Source organism: Phyllobates terribilis, unplaced genomic scaffold, assembly GCF_046119375.1.
Source record: "Phyllobates terribilis strain yellow unplaced genomic scaffold, ASM4611937v1 Scaffold_11__3_contigs__length_659146591, whole genome shotgun sequence".
NCBI classification, from domain to species: domain Eukaryota; kingdom Metazoa; phylum Chordata; class Amphibia; order Anura; family Dendrobatidae; genus Phyllobates; species Phyllobates terribilis.
In genome coordinates, this window is record NW_027362771.1 from 551,610,501 (window position 1) to 551,633,069 (window position 22,569).

General features: G+C 47.0%; 1 protein-coding gene and 2 non-coding genes across 3 annotated transcripts; 2 read left to right on the forward strand and 1 right to left on the reverse strand.

Moving 5' to 3' along the window:
• Positions 1–987: 987 nt before the first annotated feature.
• Positions 988–9,658, reverse strand: MAK16 (MAK16 homolog). The gene is made up of 10 exons (XM_073650928.1): positions 9,505–9,658; positions 7,651–7,700; positions 6,931–7,040; positions 6,794–6,858; positions 6,109–6,260; positions 5,956–6,010; positions 5,779–5,853; positions 4,615–4,722; positions 4,238–4,303; positions 988–1,221 (listed from the first exon to the last, which is right to left on the reverse strand). The coding sequence occupies exons 1-10, from the start codon at positions 9,517–9,519 to the stop codon at positions 1,039–1,041; spliced, it is 879 nt and encodes a 292-aa protein (XP_073507029.1). The 5' UTR covers positions 9,520–9,658; the 3' UTR covers positions 988–1,038.
• Positions 9,659–9,998: 340 nt separating this feature from the next.
• Positions 9,999–10,094, forward strand: LOC141168052 (small nucleolar RNA U13). Its single transcript, XR_012251807.1, has one exon. It is a non-coding gene; the product is annotated as a small nucleolar RNA U13 (small nucleolar RNA).
• An 11,137-nt stretch (positions 10,095–21,231) lies between these two features.
• LOC141168053 (small nucleolar RNA U13) lies at positions 21,232–21,327 on the forward strand. The gene has a single exon (XR_012251808.1). It is a non-coding gene; the product is annotated as a small nucleolar RNA U13 (small nucleolar RNA).
• Positions 21,328–22,569: the final 1,242 nt, after the last annotated feature.

The following is a 22,569-nucleotide window of genomic DNA, read 5'->3' on the forward strand; positions in this document are numbered from 1 at the left end:
ATGGCTCCCTTCCTGGGCTATTAATATCAGCCCCCAGCTGTCTGCCTAGCCTTTGCTAGCTATTAAATTAGGGGGGACCCCACGTCATTTTTTTGGGGGGGGGTCCCCCATTTTAATAGCTAGTAAAGGCTATGTATTCAGCTGGGGGCTCATATTAGTAGCCTGGGAAGCTCCGTGGGTATTACCCCCTTCCCAGGCTTCAAACATCTGCCCCAGCCGTCTGCTTAACCTCCGCTAGAGACTAAAATTAAGGGGAACCCCATGCCAATTTTTTTTAATAATAAATCCTTTATTTTAATACTAAATGACAAGTACAGTAACCAACACTGTCACTGTGCTTCTTATATATGTGGCTGACATGTTTCTATCTATCTAATCTATGTGTGATGCTCTATTCTTTCTGTTCTAAATTGTCGGGTACCGGTGTATGCCGCTGATGAATTGCCGGCTTTTCATGTTTCACTGTGGGCACAGTTCCCATCGATTTGGGCAATCACTGTAATGCCACAACCACCATGGCTGTGACATTACAGTGAGTAGCAGACAATCCCTGCATGATTGGTGCTCTAAATAGCGCCAGACATGCAGGACACGCTTTTGGTGCACGAACAGTTATCGAACATAACCTCGAACAGCCGAATTTTTTGCAAATCGTTCGGGTTCGTCGAACAACTCGAACACCGCCCAAAACAGCTCGAATTTGAGATTGGCGAACAGTTCTAGTCGAACACCGCTCATCTCTACTCCTTACCTGGATGATGATGTGGCCACGCTGTGCACTGCTGCAACCCATCCCTACGGTGCTACCTGACACTGCTCTGCTCCCCATGTATCAGCCGCCACCAGACACTGTCCGGCATGTGTGCAACCAGATTGTTGAGGGCCATAAGTTTGTACACCTCTATCTTAACGGCTCCCTTTCCAAAAATCACCAGTGACCGAGATGTAGGAGAACTGAGTAAAATCAGCGATGGTGACGGCGGCATCCTCCGGAGAATAGATTTATTTATTAAAATCAGTTTGTGTCCCCCACCCTTCTCAGGTGGCTTTCGCCTTGTTCTGTGGCTCAGTCTCTTGCTCGTACTCGATCTCCACATAGGCTCTTTTTCTGATCGCTCCTTTCAGAGGCGTCTTGCCCTTGGATTTTCCTTTTTCTTCTTCTTCCTCAGACTCCTGTTCGCTGGATTCTTTCTCCTCATCGCTGCCCAGTTTATCCATATCCTGCCAAGACAATTTATGACGACGTTAGTGAACAAATTAATTGCAAAAAAAAAAAAAAATGCTCATCCTGAGTACAGATCCTATAACAGATGTATGGAGCGCTGCCTGGGCGGACACGGCAATTTCGCTGCAGCACGTTGCTCCTGTCCAGGGTTACAGTTTACATGCAAAGGGCACTCAACAAAAATTCCCAAAAAGTGGTAGCTCCTGCGAGGTAAAAGTGGTCTCCTAGATATTTTTTCTCTTTATACATAATCTAAATAAAAGGGAAGTGGAGAATGGTATCTTTTAACCCTTTAATGATTGCTAATATACATTTACAGTGGTCTAAGGGCTCTTATCATAATTTCTGTGAAGTTCTGCACCCGGCTTCTGCCGAAACAGCTAGAAGCTAAGGAACCATTTGATGTAAATCAATCAAAGACTATGGCTTCCCCCAGGGGCCTGACATTATACCTAGAAAGGACCATTAAGCTGCCTGAAGAAAAGGCCAGCTGTTCGGGAACACTTTGGAGTGATTTATCAAGAGCGGTGTTGTCTTATCTCAATCCAGAGGCAGTTGGAGTAGCTCTTAAAGGGGTTCTCCGATAATGTAGTAAAATATCCTCTGTCACATAATTCAAACAGCTGCCTGTCCTAGTCACATATTGGGATGTGCTGCAGTCTGGGGTGGGGGTGGGGGGGATACCTGAGACCTGTGTCTCAACTGAATGAGGAGCTGTATCATAGAATCATAGAATGGTAGAGTTGGCAGGGACCTCCTGGGTCATCTGGTCCAACCCCCTGCTCAATGCTGGATTCACTAAATCATCTCAGACAGATGTCTGTCCAGCCTCTGTTTGAAGACGTCCATTGAAGGGGAACTCACCACCTCTCGTGGCAGCCTGTTCCACTCATTAATCACCCTAACTGTCAAAAAGTTTTTTCTAATATCTAATCTATGTCTCCTCCCATTCAGTTTCATCCCATTGCTTCTAGTCTTTCCTTGTGCAAATGAGAATAAAGATGATCCTTCTACAATGTGACAGCCCTTGACATATTTGTAGACAGCTATTAAGTCTCCTCTCAGTCTTCTTTTTTGCAAGCTAAACATTCCCAAATCCTGCAACCGTTCCTCATAGGACATGGTTTGCAGACCGGTCACCATTCTGGTCGCTCTTCTCTGAACTTGCTCCAGTTTGTCAATGTCTTTTTTAATATGTGGTGCCCAAAACTGTACACAGTATTCCAGATGAGGTCTGACCAAAGAGGAGTAAAGTCCGATAATGACTTCACGTGATCTAGACTGTATGCTTCTATTAATACATCTCAGAATTGTATTTGCCTTTTTTGCTGCTGCATCACACTGTTGACTCATGTTCAGTCTATGATCTATTAGTATACCTAAGTCTTTTTCACATGTACTGTTGCTTAGCTCTATTCCTCCGATTCTGTATATGCTTTTTTCATTTTTATTGCCCAGATGTAGTACTTTGCATTTTTCCCTGTTAAAAACCATTCTGTTGGTTGCTGCCCACTGCTCCAGTTTATTTAGGTCTTTTTGAATCCTCTCTCTCTCTTCTCTAGTATTAGCTATCCCTCCTAGCTTTGTGTCATCAGCAAATTTAATCAGTTTACCCTCAATTCCTTCATCTAAATCATTGATAAAGATGTTGAACAATACAGGTCCCAGGACGGAGCCCTGTGGTACCCCACTTGAGACATTCATCCAGCTGGATGTGAAGCCATTTACAACCACCCTTTGAGTCCGATCACTAAGCCAGTTATGAATCCACCTAACAGTTGCCTGGTCCATTCCATACTTGGTCATTTTTTCAATAAGGATGGTGTGAGATACTTTGTCAAATGCTTTGCTGAAGTCAAGATATACTATATCTACAGCATTTCCCTGATCCACCCAGTCATCATGTATCATAAGTACACATACAGGAGCTGCCAGGGATATACTGTGACAGGAGAAGAAATAAGTCTTCATGGCTGACTGCTCACAGAGAATAAAATCCTTTGTACTCAGTCAGCCGAGGAGAAGGTTTATATCTTCTCATGTCACAGCCTTACTCTCCAGTACGTGTGCTTAGATACAGCTCCTCTGTTAGTTGAGACTCAGTTCTCGAGAGCTGTGTTTCTTCAGACTGCAGCCCAACCTGACACGTGACTAGGATGGGCTGGCTGCTGTTTGAACTAAGTGATTAGGGTCATTGTATTATATCTTCGGAAAACCTGCTAATGAATATGGTGCACCTATTATAATTAGTCAGGCACTTTTGTCCACGCCTCTCCAGCTAAGCTCCAAGTCAAGTCTGGTGTAAAAAAAAAACCAACACACCATAAGTTGATAAAAATGTAACCCAATATTTGTGGAGTAATGTTTTGATGGAATTCCCCTAACAAGTTGCCCTAGGAGTACCTGGGTCATAACTTGGCCTTTAAAATTGTAATTTAATTAAGCAATTAAAAAAAAACCTACACAACAAAAATACTGGTAAAAAAAAGAAAAGACAAACGCAATTATTTCAAGTGAAAGAATCTGAACGTTATGGCTGCCAAGAGGCGATAATGAAAACATTCCGTACCCCAGTGAAAGAGTTGTCCAGTTAAGACAAGTTATCACCAGTCCTAAGGATAAGTGATAACCTGTTGATTGGTGGGGGTCTGACAGCTGGGGGCTGCACTGATAGAGTGGAGCAGCAGTACACATGCTCGACTGCAGTTCCATTCATTCTTTATCAGGCTGCTGACAGCTCCTCTGTCAGTTCAGACACAGGTCTCGAGTGCTGTGTTTCTTCAAACTGCACTTGGCTTTTTCTGACAGTTCCATGAATGAGAATGAATCGAGCGGAGGTCGAGCATGTGCACTGCTGCTCTGTTCTGTACCAAATGTTCCCTGATCTACCAATTATTGCGGTGCTCAGAGCACTTGTTTTCTGAATGCCCCTTTAAAGCCCAAACAGGCCTAATTATTGACAGGTTAAGAAAACAACAGGATTGTCAATGGTCGTCTTCTTCCCAAGCTTACCTCAAAGTCGCTCAGGTCGCTTTCTTCCACGTCTTCGTCTTCCACATACTCTCTCTTACCACTTTCCTGAAAACAAAACAAGTCAAAAGGTTAGTTAATCTTGTACACATCGGTCGTCGAGGAGAGCGATTCTGGGGTCTACGCAGTCTGGTCCAAAATAGCAGGGATGGGAGGGTGACATTTCAGGTTAATATGGTGGAAAAACCATAACAGAGTCGAACATGGCTGCATCTTTATAGCATAACCCAGATGTTTTACATTTTTGTTCGCCGCAGACCTTTGCGCTGCACATAGCTCATGCTGCGGATGTTAAAATTGTGACCACGTGGAGGACTATATCCAGGCTCTAACACATGGAGTCAGCCATCCATACATACTTCATCATCTTCCTCCTCCTCTTCTTCATCCTCAGATTCGCTTGCCTCTTCCTGATGCTCCAAGGCTTTGTCAAAGGCTTGAATTGGGAAGTTGTAGATATCTCCATACTGTAAAGAAATATTACACAGATGACATCTCTAGCCATTAATAATAATACATAATGTCCCCCAATACACCTTCATTTGGTAATGGCAGTGGAGTCGGAAAAAAAGTGCCGCCTCATAAGGAGTGCTAGGCTGTGTAAAGGAGGGTTCCTCGTTTTATGGTCAGAGGGCTCCCCTGGGTCACCAAGTGACTGAGGATTTGAGAGAAGCCCCGAGATCGGCCCTGAGGACATTAAAGCGGCCTGTGCTGCTGGGGCACGCTCGAGTTATGTTCACACAGAGCAGGTCTGCTGCAAAAAATACCTCCAATATTGCTTAAAAGAATTCATATTCAGTTCCATTGTAAAACCAATTTGCATATTCAATGGTTTGAGAATTTATTTTCCGCTTCAGATTGAGAATAAAGGAAGTGCGTGTCGCTCCTTTGCAGCATCTCCTGATGGAATTTGCTTCAAACTAGGCATGGTGTATTCAGAAAGCTGCAAAAAACTACTCCAAAAATCAGGAAACAAAAAGTTGGCGTGTGAGGATGCACTTACAGCTCCTCTGCTGTATCGAAGGCTAAGAAGCTGTAAGTGCATCAGCATGTTCAAAAGCACTTTCAGACAGAACTTCAAAACGTGACTTCTCACTGCTGGATCAGTGCTTTGGGGTCATAAAGGGTTTAACTTGGCTTATCATTCCTTGTAATAAATTTAGCGCATATTTGAGATGGCTGGGCATCAAAAAACAAAATCTATGCCAGTCGTGAGCTGTCGTAGATCTCATCTACAAAGTACAGCAGTTATCCGGTGTACATTATAGTAACTGGACAGCCTCGCCCTTTAATAAACCACACCTGTTTTTTTGGGGGGAAAACACGCCCAGGCCGGCACTGAGGGTTGCAAAGTTTTGCCCAAAATACCACTAAATTCAATAAATTTAGCAGCTTTGTGACCCCAGTCTTGTGCTATAGAGGGGCCGATCACTCCGCCCCCCCACTCAGTGCGTTCAGGCCCACATGGGATGAATTCCAGTTCGCTGTGCTATAAAGCTGGCCCGCTTGATTCCCCATCTCACCGCTCCCTGCTTCAGACGCTCCAGCAGTTCCTTCTCTATGGCGTTGTCCAGCTGAGCAGCCACCAGGGCTTTTTCCTGAAATTAAACGTGGACTATTAACATGGAGCTGAACACACAAGTATATAAGGAGAGCCGCATCCTCCTGCTATAAGGGACATAAGAAAGCTTAGTCCTCACCTCTCTCCTCCTTTCTCGTCGTTCCACCTTCTTGCTCAGTGGTACTAGTTTACGTCTTGGGGGTTAAGAACAGAAAAAAAGTCCATTTTATAGCCGAGAATATAAATAAAACTATTAAAAAAACGCCCACATCAGCCTATGATTTGGACTTACTGTCTCCGGAGGGTGAGTTTGCGGATGCGGATCAGGTACTGTGTGATTTTGGTGAACCGCTGCTTGCACTTGTGTCTGATGAACCGGGGCCAGTAGATCAGGTTCTCGTCTATCTGCTGCAGAGCTTGCTCGTAGTTCTTGCTCAGACGCACCTGCCGGGGACAGTTTCTTCGTTTAGTGCATCAAATTACTAAATACATACGAATGCGAGGGGTCACGGAGGAAAGTCTGGACCTTCCGACTGGCTAGATTGCAGTAGTGATAAAACAGTGACATCAAAACACGAGGCTGCGCACTTGGGACCCACATCGGTACTGTCACAAGACGGTGGGTGGTTAGGATATAGGGTTAAAAGGATATGGATAATCACTCTCAATGAAGTCATTGTGACCTCTTTAAGGGGTTGTCCCTGGCTGCAGAGATTCAGAGAGTGATCGGAGCACAGCGGGCACCGGCCCGGTATGGAGGGGGCACCGTACAGCCGCACCGGAGGTGTGAAGCAGGTGTACAGTTTAGGTCGGGGGTTGTGCAGTGAACCCGATTTCTGCATCAAGCGCTGAGACGCGCTCTGGCACGCCGGGCACACTAGCTGCCAAGGTAAGCATGAGATACAGAGGATTTCCTCTGTATCAGGTATATGTGTATGTAGCCTATAATGGGGGAATAAGGGCTTTTCGGCACTTACCCTTTCCCACAAACGTGCCGGAAAAGCAGCCCTCTCTATTGTCTTCATGTACAAGTAACAGATACCTGCGGGTAACAGACAGGTCAGATTCTCCTCTCCTTCCTCAGCGGTCTCAAGCACCAGCATCTAACATTTACCTTTCTCTTCCTTAATGGTGGCGTACTGGCTGTTAGCGAGCGGACAGGACGAACGGTTACACTGGCCGGTAATGTTGTCTTCGCTCCGGCAGAAATTCTGAGTCTTTGTCCTATAAAATATTAGCATTGGTTACACAGTAGAGCAGAAAGCCGCCCCATCCGTAAATTCAGGACATGTGAATTGCCTATTGATCTCCTCCATTGTTTTATGGCCAGAGGGGCTTCATAACAAGGGCCGACGGATGGAGGGGGGAGGCTACAGCTGCCTTACAGCCAGACACAGGTCTCAGGAGGGAGAATGAACAATGACTTTGTTCTACGTATGGAGGGGTGAAGGATCGAATGTAGCCTGGCTGAAAAATATCAAACATGTCCCATCGGCTTCTGTACGTATGTTTAAGGGGTATTCTGCCGCTGCTCACTTCTGCATTGGAGGGGAGCGGTGCATGATCGGCAGGTACGGTCCTACCCACTTTAAAGACACGTGTACCATACTTGTCGACTATACACGCATTGCACATGCTCACTACCGCTCCATTCACACAGGGGACTTTAGGACCCCCCATTCTCAGTGGAGGTCCCAGCTGTCAGACCCCCAGTAATCATTGATACATCATGAATGTACGTAGTATGGTAAACCCCTATAAATGTTTATGGGAGACTTAAAGAACAAAGCCATCGGATGACCATACGAGAAGATTTACAGAAACAGACACTTACTTTATCTTGAAGGAACAGAACTGTTTATTTCCCACGATGTCCCAGATAACCTGGAAAGAAAGATACGACATAAGTGCAAAGATACAAAACAGCAGAAACTATTAGGAAAACTATGAGATACAGGATCAAACAGAACATCAGAAATGACAGGGATTAGTCGGCAGAACCTACAGATTTCGGCTGGACTGACCGACCTTTAATATAAATGGGGTGCCCTGACTATCCCCCAACATAAGGGACATAAAGTAGTGCCGATGACATTGTGACCGCACAGACCTGCCAAAACGCAGACATGATCAGCAGACATTGTTACAATAACTGAAAAGGTAAGTGGGGTCATAACGTCAGACTACCTTTCACCTCCAATGCCGAAATACCCCTATAAAGAGATATCCTATCACAATGCTAGTGAGGGGCTGACCACAGGGACCCCCACTGTCCGGAGAATAAAGAATCCCCCTCTCCATGGTGGCGCTCTCAGCCAATCACCTGTGCAGATGAAAAGCCGTGTACTCCTCTCTCCCCACTGAGAACACAATACGCCCAGCAGAGCTTTCTGCCGCCCGCCATCTACGGTGTATGATCAGCTATAAGGGGTTGTCCCTTTCAGGAAACTTTCTGCTGTAAGCAAAGTAGTTCTAAAACAACCCTGAGTGTTATCTACCCTCCCCGGGACCAGACTCCGATGCCACCTCCGTCACTAGCAGCGCTGATGTAACACTGACAGCACTGCAGCCAATCACTGAGCTCAGTACTTTGCAATGTGTTGGCTGAATGAGTTTTCTATAGACTGCCATCTACACTGCAGGGCCAGGTTGAAGGTTTATTTCACCTCGTATGAGGCCAAGCACCTCTTGTCTACAGAGACCAGGCGATCGGACATGTGTCCCGGCCGATATCTGTAGATGCAGACGTAAGTGGCGCTGGAACAACCCTTTAATTACAGATTTATGCACATTGCAGGTGTAGGAATCGGATGATCACTTCCTACTTTTCACTACTGAAGAGAAGCCGTAGCCTAAATGCAATGGTGGCATCAGTGATCATGACAACCATCAAGAGTTCGCTACTAGCTAATAACCGCACATCCACTAGACCAATTATAGCTATTCATTCCTGCAGGGAGACAGGTGAAGGGGCAAGCAGACGGCGGACAACAGGAAAGCAACAAAAATATAGAATCTACGCACTCCACCGTCCCTCCTGGGGATGCCACGCTGACACTCACTGGTTCTCCTGGTCTTTGGTTATAAGTGATCATTACGTGACCGCTGCAGCCAATCAGTGGCCTCGGTAGTCACACTGTGTAATACTGGTATTACATGGCAGCAATGGGAGCCAGGATGTCAATAGCACGACATGTGAATGCGGAGGGGCCGCTGATGGCTTACCAGCCATTACATATGACCGACTGTATAGTATAGCATCCGCCCCCACACTAATGAATAGGGGTGAATCTGCAGTACCCGCTGTGGCCATAATACAGATGATGGCGCTGTGCTGCTCCACACCTGATTAGATGCAGCCACCACCTGGAGCAGCTGATCGGTGTCCTCCCCCCCACAGATCTGGTATTGATGACGGATCCTAAGGACAGAATATCTATAGTACAGCACCAGACAGCCCCTGTAAGACGCCATACAGGATGTCAGAAGGGGAAAACATGGCACCTGACGTCCAGGGGCAAAAAGAAATCCCCTGGATGCAGAAGTATGTGCCCCCTTCTGATCACGTGCAAAATAATAATACAAAAAAAGACCCCATAAGCCGGACACGACCGCCTGGAGGTAATTGCTGACTGTACAGTAACGTCTATGAGGCGCTCAGTAATGTTACTGCCCTCCCCTTCCTTACATCGTCGTGCTGCATCTCGGCGGCGTCACGTTAAAGCTTCTCCTCCCGGGGAACCGCACTATACACGCGTGTAGCCCTCAGAGAGCCGCCATCTGTAAAGAGGCCGGATCTCGCGAGACGCTACGTCACTTCCGCGTGCGAGAAAACCGAGTCCTCCTCCAACATGGCTGACGGAGACTGCGATTGGTCAATGTACTGCCTATATTAGCATACGTAAATGTACGGCGGACGATGAATTCGATTGGTCAGTGTACTGCATATATTAGCATAAGTAACGCACACTGCGATTGGTCAATTCCCTGCATATATTAGCATCTGTAATTTTTTACTTTAACATCATTATTACACAGTGAATATTACTACTGACAACCTAATGTTATAATAGGACGAGTCACGTGATGTCGCTGTGTCATGTGACGTGCTTATGATAAAGTCTCCATAATCCCAGTGGCGGGTGTCCGCTCCCGGGGTGACTCCGTGCCCGCTGCCCTGCGATCCTTCTGGTTCAGAAGTGTGATGAATGGGAGCTCACACGGCTGTGTGACATGTGCGGCCTTCCTGTTACGACGCGGCACATTACCCTTCTGATCCTGGACCGGAGGTTCTTGTAACTTACGTTGTCACCCAATCAGCGTGCAGCTTACATACAGTGATGTGTAACAAGCTCAATGATTGGTTGGTTACACTTTAACCCTAATGTTTTACATAAAGTGGCTTTATTCTATTAGTTGTGATCAAGATAACTTTTTCTTATTTGGTTTATGCAGTGTCTATTTTTTTACTGTATTTTTTTAATTTTTGGTCCTATTTCCCAACATTTTCATCTTTGATGAATTCAGTTTCAGTGCAACATTGTAACACTACCTGCGGATTAACCCTATATCAGCCGGGCGGCAGTGTAACACCATTTACCTGCGGATTAACCCTATATCAGCCGGGCGGCAGTGTAACCCTGTTTACCTGCGGATTCACCTTATATCTGGAGGTAAACAGCGTTTTCCCAGCTGACAGGTTCTCTTTAAGACTTGGTTCATTGATGGATTCTCCATTAAAGGGGTGTTCTCATGTTTATAGGTTACCCTCTCTCTATGGTATAGGACAGAACTTTCTGATCGTTGGGGGTCCGACCGCTCAGCAATGTCGGCGCTCCCGTTATGAATCAATGGAACAGTGGTGCATATGATTGACCTCTGCTGTATTCAGCCCCTGTCCTGTGGATCGCTGGGGGCCACAGCAGTAACCACCATCATAAGGTTATTCGTTATCTATTGAATTGGGGATAACTTTGAAAGGGGTTGTCCACTTGTCTCAATCTGAATGTTTGACCCCTGTTAAAATAAAAAAAAACTATAGTCACCTCGTGGAATGGCGCTGTTCCAGCAGCGTCGGCACTCGCGGTACCGGGACTCCTGTGTGGTGGAATGACACGTGATTAGTGTTGAGCATTCCGATACTGTAATATCGGGTATCGGCCGATATTCGCGGTATCGGAATTCCGATACTTAATTCCGATACTTTTACAATATCGGATACCGGAATCGGAAGTTCCCATAATGCCTGCGCTCTGCAGTGTCTGTGAAGGATGACAAGTTGGATGGCAGCGCGATCCAGCCTGTCATCAGAATGCCATCCCAGCGGGGGAGAATTCTCCTGATTGTTTAAAAGCCGGCGGGCGGTATAAAGCCGCCGGCTTTTAAACAATCACACAGCCCCATACTGCTTCCCGCAGCCTCCCACCCCGATCCTCCGCTCCCCTCGCCACCTCCCATCCCGATCGTAAGTTAGGACCGGGCGGGGAGCGCAGCTCCAAGGAGCGGGGAGTGAAGGACCCGGGCGGGGAAGCCGGCAGTGAAAAGACTTCACCGCCGGCTTTCCCGTTCTGTGCTGCGCTTTCCCGCCGGTTATTTCAAATGAACAGCTGAGGTATCAGGTGATGCCGATCAGCTGTTCATTTGAAGTCGCACCGTTGCCCTCAGAGGGTTCATGTGAGTTCATGCTTGACTGCATGAACTCACATGAACTTTCCCACGGCCGCACAGGTCAGCCTCACCTCCCAGACCCGTCATGATTAGTGTGTGTGCGGGGTGTGTGTGCGGGGTGTGTGCGCGATGTCTGCGTGTGTGTGCGGGGTGTGCGCGCGATGTTTGTGCGGGTGTGCGCGGTGTCTGTGCGATGTGTGCGGGTGTGTGCGGTGTGTGTGCGTGCAGGCAGACATAGGCCGATGTGACACTACTACTCCCATCGGCCTATGTCTGTCCCCCGTCCACTCCTGCCAGCAGGATCAGCTCAATGGGAGCAGTAGTTCCCATCAGACTGATCCTGCTATTTAAATTGCCCTACTGTGTCCCCAATAAATGTTAAATACATGTCATTGGTGGCCAGTGGTTACCTAAAAGAAATTAGTTCATACATTACCTGTCCCCGCCGATCGCCACCTAAAATAAAGTAAAAAATAAAAAACTACACCTATACTCACCTAGACACCTAATTCCCCGAAGCCATCGATCTCCTGTAATAAAATATAAAATAATAAACCACAACCTTATCCTTACCCCTCCGTAGCAGTCCACGAGTGTCCCACGAAGATCTCCAGTTCAGAGCAGCCACATAGAATGTGACCGCTCTGAACCGCTGCCGCCGCTAGAATGACGGGGCCGTAAGGGTTCACCGGAGTTCAGGCAGCGCTGCTCCGGTTAGCTCCTTTACGGCCCTGCTGTATCGTGAGAAATTCCCACGGTACAGCAGTGCCGTAAAGGAGGTCTCCGGAGCTGCGCTGCCTGAATGCACTCCGGTGACCTCAGTCAGTGGCTCCTGCTGCCGGGAGCGGACGTGTTCCCGGCAGCGTGAGCTCACAGCAGCCATGCACAGCTGTCACCATCTCCAGATGTGACAGCTGTGCATGGGAGATCAGCGCAGGAACGTGGACAGGTAACTATTATTTTTAGTAAACTAAGAATTAAATAAAATGGTGTGTTTTATTTCAAATAAATTATTTTTTTCTGGGTGTAGTGTGTTTTTTCTTTTTAACACTTTGTAGGTTAGTAATGGGGGTGTCTTATAGACGCCCATCATTACTAACCTGGGCTTCATGGCAGCTGGCGCTGACATGAACCCCACCACTATTACCCCCTGCCACCGCACCAGGGCAGCGTGGAAGAGCGAGGCTAAGTGCCAGAATTGGCGCATCCTATGGATGCGCCATTTCTGGGGCGGCTGACGGCTGGTGTTTCTAGCCTGGGAGGGGGCCGATATTCATGGCACCCTTCCTGGGCTATTAATATCAGCCCCCAGCTGTCTGCCTAGCCTTTGCTAGCTATTAAAATAGGGGGGACCCCACGTCATTTTTTTTGGGGGGGTCCCCCATTTTAATAGCTAGTAAAGGCTAGGTATTCAGCTGGGGGCTGATATTAGTAGCCTGGGAAGCTCCGTGGGTTTTACCCCCTTCCCAGGCTTCAAACATCTGCCCCAGCCGTCTGCTTAGCCTCCGCTAGAGACTAAAATTATGGGGGATCCCACGCCATTTTTTTTTTAAATAAATCCATTATTTTAACACTAAATGACATTTGAGGAGTTAATAAAGATGCAGTCCCTAAATTATTATTTATTTTTTAATTAATTTTTCCCAAAACTTTTGACGTGGGCTTCGCCATATTTTTGTATGCCAGCCAGGTACAGCATCCAGCTTCTATGAACGCGCCATTTTCCGGGGCGGCTGCGGACTGCAATTTTCAGCGGGGGGCAGAAAGCTTGGGCCTCCCTGCGCTGCAGATTCCAGCCCCCAGCTGCCTAGTTGTATCTGGCTGGACACAAAAATAGGGAGAAGCTCCACGTTTTTTTTTTTAAATTATTTCATGAAATTCATGGAATAATTAAGAAAAAAAGGGCTTCCCTATATTGTTGTGTCCAACCAGGTACAAATAGGCAGCTGGTGGTTGGGGGCAGCCCGTTCCTGCCTGCTGTACCTGGCTGGACCCAAATATAGTGCAAAGCCCCACGTCAATTTTTTTTTAATTATTTCAGGAAATTTATGAAATAATTAAAAAAAAAATATGTGGGGCTTCGCCCTATATTTGTGTCCAGCCAGGTACAGCAGGCAGGAATGGGCTGCCCCCAACCACCAGCTGCCTATTTGTACCTGGCCGGACACAACAATATAGGGAAGCCCTTTTTTTCTTAATTATTCCATGAATTTCATGAAATAATTTAAAAAAAAAATACGTGGGGCTTCGCCCTATTTTTGTGTCCAGCCAGGTACAACAAGGCAGCTGGGGGCTGGAATCTGCAGCGCAGGGAGGCTCAAGCTTTCTGGGCCCCACCCGCTGCAAATTGCAGTCCGCAGCCGCCCCGGAAAATGGCGCGTTCATAGAAGCGCCATCTTCTGGCGCTGTACCCAACTCATCCAGGGCCCTGGTGCGGTGGCTCACTGGGTAATAAAGGGGTTAAGGCCAGCTTGGCATTATCAGCTGGCCCTAAGCCCGAAATTCATGGGGTCACGCCAATATTAGACATGACCACCATGAATTTCTAGTAAAGTATTTAAAAAAAACACAAACACCCAGAAAAAAGTCCTTTAATTGAAATAAAGACACAATTCTTTATTGTTCTAAATTAAACCATACTTACAGTCACGCCCATTCCAGCTGAAGCCAACGATCTCCTGCAATAAAAGTAAAATAATAAAGCAACCTCATCCTTACCTTTCCATGGTTCCCAGGACAGCTTCAGCTCTGCTACATCGAGATGACAGGCTGGACCGCAGCAGAACGCTGCCATCCAGCCTGTCATCCCGCAGACACTGAGAAGCGCAGGCATGCTTGCGCTCCTCAGTGTCTCGCTGTGACGGTATCCAGATGAGCGGAGGTCATGTCCAATGAACTCAGCTCACCTCATGCACGTCACTGACAGCGTGGGAAAATTCTCCTGCACTCAGCACTTCAGCGTGAGAATTTTCCCACGCTGTCAGTGACGTGCATGAGGTGCGCCGAGTTCATTGGACATGACCTCACCTCATGCACGTCACTGACAGCGTGGGAAAATTCTCACGCTGAAGCGCTGAGTGCAGGAGAATTCTCCCACGCTGTCAGTGACGTACATGAGGTGAGCCGAGTTCATTGTCGGCTCATCTGGATGCCGTCACAGCCAGACACTGAGGAGTGGAAGTATGCCTGCGCTTCTCAGTGTCTGCGGGATGACAGGCTGGATGGCAGCGTTCTGCTGCGGTCCAGCCTGTCATCTCGATGTAGCAGAGCTGGAGCTGTCCTGGGAACCATCGAAAGGTAAGGATGATGTTGCTTTATTATTTTTCTTTTATTGCAGGAGATCGTTGGCTTCAGCTGGAATGGGCGTGATGGTAAGTATGGTTTAAATTAGAACAATAAAGAATTGTGTCTTTATTTCAATTAAAGGACTTTTTTCTGGGTGTTTGTGTTTTTTTTAAATACTTTACTAGAAATTCATGGTGGTCATGTCTAATATTGGCGTGACCCCATGAATTTCGGGCTTAGGGCCAGCTGATAATGCCAAGCTGGCCTTAACCCCTTTATTACCCAGTGAGCCACCGCACCAGGGCCCTGGATGAGTTGGGTACAGCGCCAGAAGATGGCGCTTCTATGAACGCGCCATTTTCCGGGGTGGCTGCGGACTGCAATTTGCAGCGGGGGTGGCCCAGAAAGCTTGAGCCTCCCTGCGCTGCAGATTCCAGCCCCCAGCTGCCTAGTTGTATCTGGCTGGACACAAAAATAGGGCGAAGCTCCACGTTTTTTTTTTTTAATTCATGAAATTCATGAAATAATTAAGAAAAAAAGGGCTTCCCTATATTGTTGTGTCCGGCTAGGTACAAATAGGCAGCTGGTGGTTGGGGGCAGCCCGTTCCTGCCTGCTGTACCTGGCTGGACACAAATATAGGGCGAAGCCCCACATCAATTTTTTTTAATTATTTCATGAATTTCATGAAATAATTAAAAAAAAAAAATACGTGAAGCTTCTCCCTATTTTTGTGTCCAGCCAGATACAACTAGGCAGCTGGGGGATGGAATCTGCAGCGCAGGGAGGCCCAAGCTTTCTGCCCCCCCCCCCCGCTGAAAATTGCAGTCCGCAGCCACCCCGGAAAATGGCGCGTTCATAGAAGCTGGATGCTGTACCTGGCTGGCATACAAAAATATGGCGAAGCCCACGTCAAAAGTTTTGGGAAAAATTAATTAAAAAATAAATAATAATTTAGGGACTGCATCTTTATTAACTCCTCAAATGTCATTTAGTGTTAAAATAAAGGATTTATTTTAAAAAAAATTGACGTGGGGCTTCGCCCTATATTTGTGTCCAGCCAAGTACAGCAGGCAGGAACGGGCTGCCCCCAACCACCAGCTGCCTATTTGTACCTGGTTGGACACAACAATATAGGGAAGCCCTTTTTTTCTTAATTATTCCATGAATTTCATGAAATAATTAAAAAAAAAAATGCGTGGGGCTTCGCCCTATTTTTGTGCCCAGCCAGATACAACTAGGCAGCTGGGGGCTGGAATCCGCAGCGCAGGGAGACCCAAGCTTTCTGGGCCACCCCCGCTGCAAATTGCAGTCCGCAGCCGCCCCAGAAAATGGCGCGTTCATAGAAGCGCCATCTTCTGGCGCTGTACCCAACTCATCCAGGGCCCTGGTGCGGTGGCTCACTGGGTAATAAAGGGGTTAAGGCCAGCTTGGCATTATCAGCTGGCCCTAAGCCCGAAATTCATGGGGTCACGCCAATATTAGACATGACCACCATGAATTTCTATTAAAGTATTTAAAAAAACACAACACCCAGAAAAAAGTCCTTTAATTGAAATAAACACACAATTCTTTATGGTTCTAAATTAAACCATACTTACCGTCACGCCCATTCCAGCTGAAGCCAACGATCTCCTGCAATAAAAGTAAAATAATAAAGCAACCTCATCCTTACCTTTCCATGGCTCCCACGACAGCTTCAGCTCTGCTACATCGAGATGACAGGCTGGACCGCAGCAGAACGCTGCCATCCATCCTGTCATCCCGCAGACACTGAGAAGCGCAGGCATACTTCCACTCCTCAGTGTCTGGCTGTGACGGCATCCAGATGAGCCGAGGTCATGTCCAATGAACTCAGCTCACCTCATGTACGTCACTGACAGCGTGGGAAAATTCTCCTGCACTCAGCACTTCAGCGTGAGAATTTTCCCACGCTGTCAGTGACGTGCATGAGGTGAGCTGAGTTCATTGGACATGACCTCACCTCATGTATGTCACTGACAGCGTGGGAGAATTCTCACGCTGAAGCGCTGAGTGCAGGAGAATTTTCCCACGCTGTCAGTGACGTGCATGAGGTGAGCTGAGTTCATTGGACATGAACTCGGCTCATCTGGATGACGTCACAGAGAGACACTGAGGAGCGCAAGCATGCCTGCGCTTCTCAGTGTCTGCGGGATGACAGGCTGGATGGCAGCGTTCTGCTGCGGTCCAGCCTGTCATCTCGATGTAGCAGAGCTGAAGCTGTCGTGGGAACCATGGAAAGGTAAGGATGAGGTTGCTTTATTATTTTACTTTTATTGCAGGAGATCGTTGGCTTCAGCTGGAATGGGCGTGACTGTAAGTATGGTTTAATTTAGAACAATAAAGAATTGTGTCTTTATTTCAATTAAAGGACTTTATTCTGGGTGTTTGTGTTTTTTTTAACTTTGACTATGGGGTTAGTAATGGGGGTGTCTTATAGACGCCTCTCCATTACTAACCTGGGCTTGATGTCAGCTGGCATTATAAGCTGACATCAACCCCAACCCTATTACCCCCTGCCACCGCACCAGGGCAGCGTGGAAGAGCGAGGCTAAGTGCCAGAATTGGCGCATCCTATGGATGCGCCATTTCTGGGGCGGCTGACGGCTGGTGTTTCTAGCCTGGGAGGGGGCCAATATTCATGGCACCCTTCCTGGGCTATTAATATCAGCCCCCAGCTGTCTGCCTAGCCTGTGCTAGCTATTAAATTAGGGGGGACCCCACGTTATTTTTTTTGGGGGGTTCCCCCATTTTAATAGCTAGTAAAGGCTAGGTATTCAGCTGGGGGCTGATATTAGTAGCCTGGGAAGCTCCGTGGGTATTACCCCCTTCCCAGGCTTCAAACATTTGCCCCAGCTGTCTGCTTAACCTCCGCTAGAGCCTAAAATTAAGGGGAACCCCACGCCAATTTTTTTTTAAATAAATCCTTTATTTTAACACTAAATGACAAGTACAGTAATCAACACTGTCACTGTACTTCATATATATGTGACTGACATGTTTCTATCTATCTAATCTATGTATGATTCTCTATTCTTTCTATTCTAAATTGTCGGGTACAGATGCTGAATTGCCGGCCGGCTTTCTTAAAGAGACGGTGCATGAAAACACTATTATTTTTTTAAATAAATCCTTTACACTAAATGACAAGTACAGTAAGCAACACTGTCACTGTACTTCTTATATATGTGGCTGACATGTTTCTATCTATCTAATCTATGTGTGAAGCTCTATTCTGTCTGTTATAAATTGTCGGGTACCGCTGCTGAATTGCCGGCCGGCTTTTTTAAAGAGACGGTGCACGAAAACACTAATATTTTTTTTAATAAATCCTTTACACTAAATGACAAGTACAGTAAGCAACACTGTCACTGTGCTTCATATATATGTGACTGACATGTTTCTATCTATCTAATCTATGTGTGAAGCTCTATTCTTTCTGTTGTAAATTGTCGGGTACCGGTGTATGCCGCTGCTGAATTGCCGGCTTTTCATGTCATTCTACATTATTCTTAGTTGTTTTACTTCATGTAGAATTAACCTACAAGGAAAGAAAGGGTTTATTTTCTTTCCGATATTTGTGTCCCATTGACTTGCATTGGTTTCCGGTATCGGAATCGGCGATATCCGATACTTTTTGGGTATCGGCCCGATCCAATCCGATACGATATTTCCTGATATCGGAAGGTATCGCTCAACACTACACGTGATGCCTGGCACCCAATCAGCACTGGCGTCACTGTCTCAAACATGAAGACGTCATAGATCAGCTGCAGCCCGGACTTCCTCTTCATGTTCGATTTGTCCAAAGGTGAGGACAGTGACCACGAGTGCTGGTGTAGCACCCCGAGGGTTCGGTCGCTACAGAGGTATTGCATCTCACCCAGAGGTGTGATATCTCACTTCCAGGTAAGGATGGAGTGTGGCTCAGGACCCTAACACCCACATGCACTACACCACATTTCCAGGGGACAGGGCGACAATGCTCCCAGGAGTGAGCACAACAGTCCCTGTCCCTGGCTGGAGTGGGGGGAGGGAACACCTAGAAAGGGGGAACCCGGTAGTGTGTGGGTGGGGAGAGTAGATTCTGGGTGCACTGAAAAGTAGGAGTATATAAGGTGGGCACCATCTTAGAGTCAGGGAGAAGTAGAGGGAGCAGAGTGAGAGAAGGAGAGTGGGAGCAGGGGCTCTGTGCGAGCTCTGCTCCGCGGGCAGGCCGAGTCACAAGGCCTGGGCCTGGAAGAGGAGAGGAACGGAGGAGGCTCCAGGAGTGGAGTGAAGGGACCCCAGGGGTGCGGACCGGCCAGTCGCCACCTTACGCCCTCCGCTACCAGAGTAGGGGGATCAGGCCAAGAAAGGGAACCGGATCCCTCATCTAGTGGAGGAGAGCAACTACCCTCAGCTAGTAACCGGAGGCTGTGGCATTGCACGTGTTACGGCCCCTCACTACACCCGTTAGGAAGGCACCACATAGGACCCAGGGAAACGGAACATACGTTTGCCCGCCAAGGCCCGAGGCAGGTGGACAGAAACATGGTCAATTGTGGGGTACGACAGGCCAGAGAAAGGACACACGAAGGGGGTCCTGAAAAGCATTCCAAAGGTACCTGGGAGTTGGCCGAGCCCCTCACCTGGTGAGCACAGCATGACGTGGGCATCCATTACCTGCAGAAGTGGCTTGGAGTGTAAAACTGTGAGTAAAGACCCTGGACTGCATCACTGGACTCTGAGTCATTACTGTTGCTCCCGCGCACCATCACCCCCACCATCTGCACTCACTGCCCTGAGGCTATACTCCTCCCGTGGGGCGTTATACTACCCTCTGCTGCGCACACAACATCAGCCTCAGCGGTCTGCCCCGCAGCGGCAGTTCTCAGTGACCGCAATCCACGGGTGGCGTAGTCGGACATTTAAACATTAAAAACCAAATAAAGAGATCCGCCACTGGTTTGACCACCCTGAGCCACGGGACCGGGTCGCCGCCACGGAGACTACAAACCCCCAGCATTACACAGAGACCCGGGCCCGGGTATTCCCCCACACAAGGCCCAGGGGGCACGTCACTGGCACCTTTGGAATGGCGCCAGCACGAGAGGTGAGTATAAGTGTTTTTATTTTATCGGGGCCAAACATTCAGGACGAGAAGGGGTTGTCCTAGTAGTAGAAAACCCCTTTAAACTCGAGAAAACCCCTTTAACTCATTCCTCAGCCATCAATAGACAGTGTCATACATCGGCTATAGGGGCAAACGGTGCAACATTTTTAAGAATACCCCATTGCAAAAATGATTCAAAGCTGCAAATATAGGCATTTAAATAAAAAAAAAAAATTGCAAAAGTAGACGACCCCTTTTAATCTTTTACAATCCAAGTGATTTTCCATTTTTGTGCTTTCATTTTTATCCTCCCCTTCTTCCAGGTGCCATAACTTTTGTATTCTCCCATCTACATGGCCATACGAGGATTCTTCTCTTCCACAGGATGAGTTGTAGTTGTGAATGACTCCGGTGTCTCGCTGTTTTTATTGATATCATTTTGGGTAATGTTTCAATAGGTTTTAGGACAATTTAAAGTGAGTGTGATCTGAGCTGCAATACCCAGAATGGTCACTACAGGGTGTATGGCGCTGTTCTGGTTCTGTCCACTGTGTATATGTAGTTACTTATGGTAGGAGCAGGGTCAGCGCCATCATCTGGAGGACCCGGGTAAGTGCCCCCTCGGCCCTGTGTGCACGCTGCATGGATGGAGCGGGCTCAGGACTTATACTGATTTTTGCTAGCTCCAATCGCAGCAGATTAACCCTTTTAGATGCCGCTGTCAACTGTGACATCAGCATTTAAGAGGTTGGGAATGTGATGTCGATGGCGTTGTGATGGAGGTGAGGAGCTTACTGAAGGTCTCCATGTCTGCTTGTGGCCAGGCCTCATAGGAGAATGGCAGTTTTACAATATACTGCAATATTACAAGCGATCACAGGATCAACTCCTGTAACGAGACTAATAAAAAGATGTAAAAACCAACATTGTACAGAAGAAGAGAAATTTATCACAAAAAAACTTGCAGCTGCCGTCACTCACAGGCAGCCGGTATGGGGAAAGCGCAGTACTGCAGAGTGATTGTAATGGGAAAGGTTCAGCTCTGCTGTGCTGTTAGCTGTGATCTCGCTGCAGAGCGCTACGTTGGTCAATTTGCTGCATATATTATCATATGTAATAGACACGGCGGACGATGACTGTGATTGGTCAATTCCCTGCATATATTAGCATATGTAATTTTTTACTTTAACATCATTATTACACAGTGAATATTACTACTGACAACCCAACGTTATAATAGGACGAGTCACGTGATGTCGCTGTGTCATGTGACGTGCTTATGATAAAGTCTCCATAATCCCAGTGGCGGGTGTCCGCTCCCGGGGTGACTCCGTGCCCGCTGCCCTACGATCCTTCTGGTTCAGAAGTGTGATGAATGGGAGCTCACACGGCTGTGTGACATGTGCGGCCTTCCTGTTACGATGCGGCACATTACCCTTCTGATCCTGGACCGGAGGTTCTTGTAACTTACATTGTAGATTCATAGTCGCTGTGTTCTCCAATCAGCGTGCAGCTTACATACAGTGAGGTGTAACAAGGTCAATGATTGGTTCTTTTGAAATGGATGTATTTATTTTAAAGGGGAATTATTTTCTTTGGCGTGCGCTTAATAACTATTTTTTCTTATTTGGTTTATTTCAAGTTTTGCAGGGTTTATTTTTTTACAGTATTTTTATTATTTTATACGTTTTGATTCCCAGCACTTTCATCTTTGATGTTGGTTGTGGTCATGAATTCACTTTCAGTGTGGAGGCCGGAGGGCAGTGTAACCCTAAATCAGTCGGAGGGCAGTGTAACCCTAAATCAGTCGGAGGGCAGTGTAACCCTATATAACCCAACATCTATAACCCTATATCAGTCGGAGAGCAGTGTAACCCTATATAACCCAACATCTATAACCCTATATCAGTCGGAGGGCAGTGTAACCCTATATAACCCAACATTTATAACCCTATATCAGCCGGAGGGCAGTGTAACCCTATATAACTCAACATCTATAACCCTATATCAGCTGAGCTGCAGTGTAACCCTATATATCCCAGCATCTATAACCCTATATCAGCTGGGCGGCAGTGTAAACCTATATAACCCAACATCTATAACCCTATATCAGTCGGAGGGCAGTGTAACCCTATATAACTCAACATCTATAACCCTATATCAGCCGGACGGCAGTGTAACCCTATGCAACCCAACATCTATAACCCTATATCAGTCGGAGGGCAGTGTGACCCTATATAACTCAACATCTATAACCCTATATCAGCTGGGCGGCAGTGTAACCCTATATAACCCAACATCTATAACCCTATATCAGCCGGACGGCAGTGTAACCCTATATAACCCAACATCTATAACCCTATATCAGTCGGAGGGCAGTGTAACCCTAAATAACCCAACATCTATAACCCTATATCAGCCGGAGGGCAGTATAACACTATATAACCCAACATCTATAACCCTATATCAGCCAGACCGCAGTGTAACCCTATACAACCCAACATCTATAACCCTGTATCAGCCGGACGGCAGTGTAACCCTATATAACCCAACATCTATAACCCTATATCAGCCGGAGGGCAGTGTAACCCTATATAACCCAACATCTATAACCCTATATCAGCCGGAGGGCAGTGTAACCCTATATAACTCAACATCTATAACCCTATATCAGCTGAGCTGCAGTG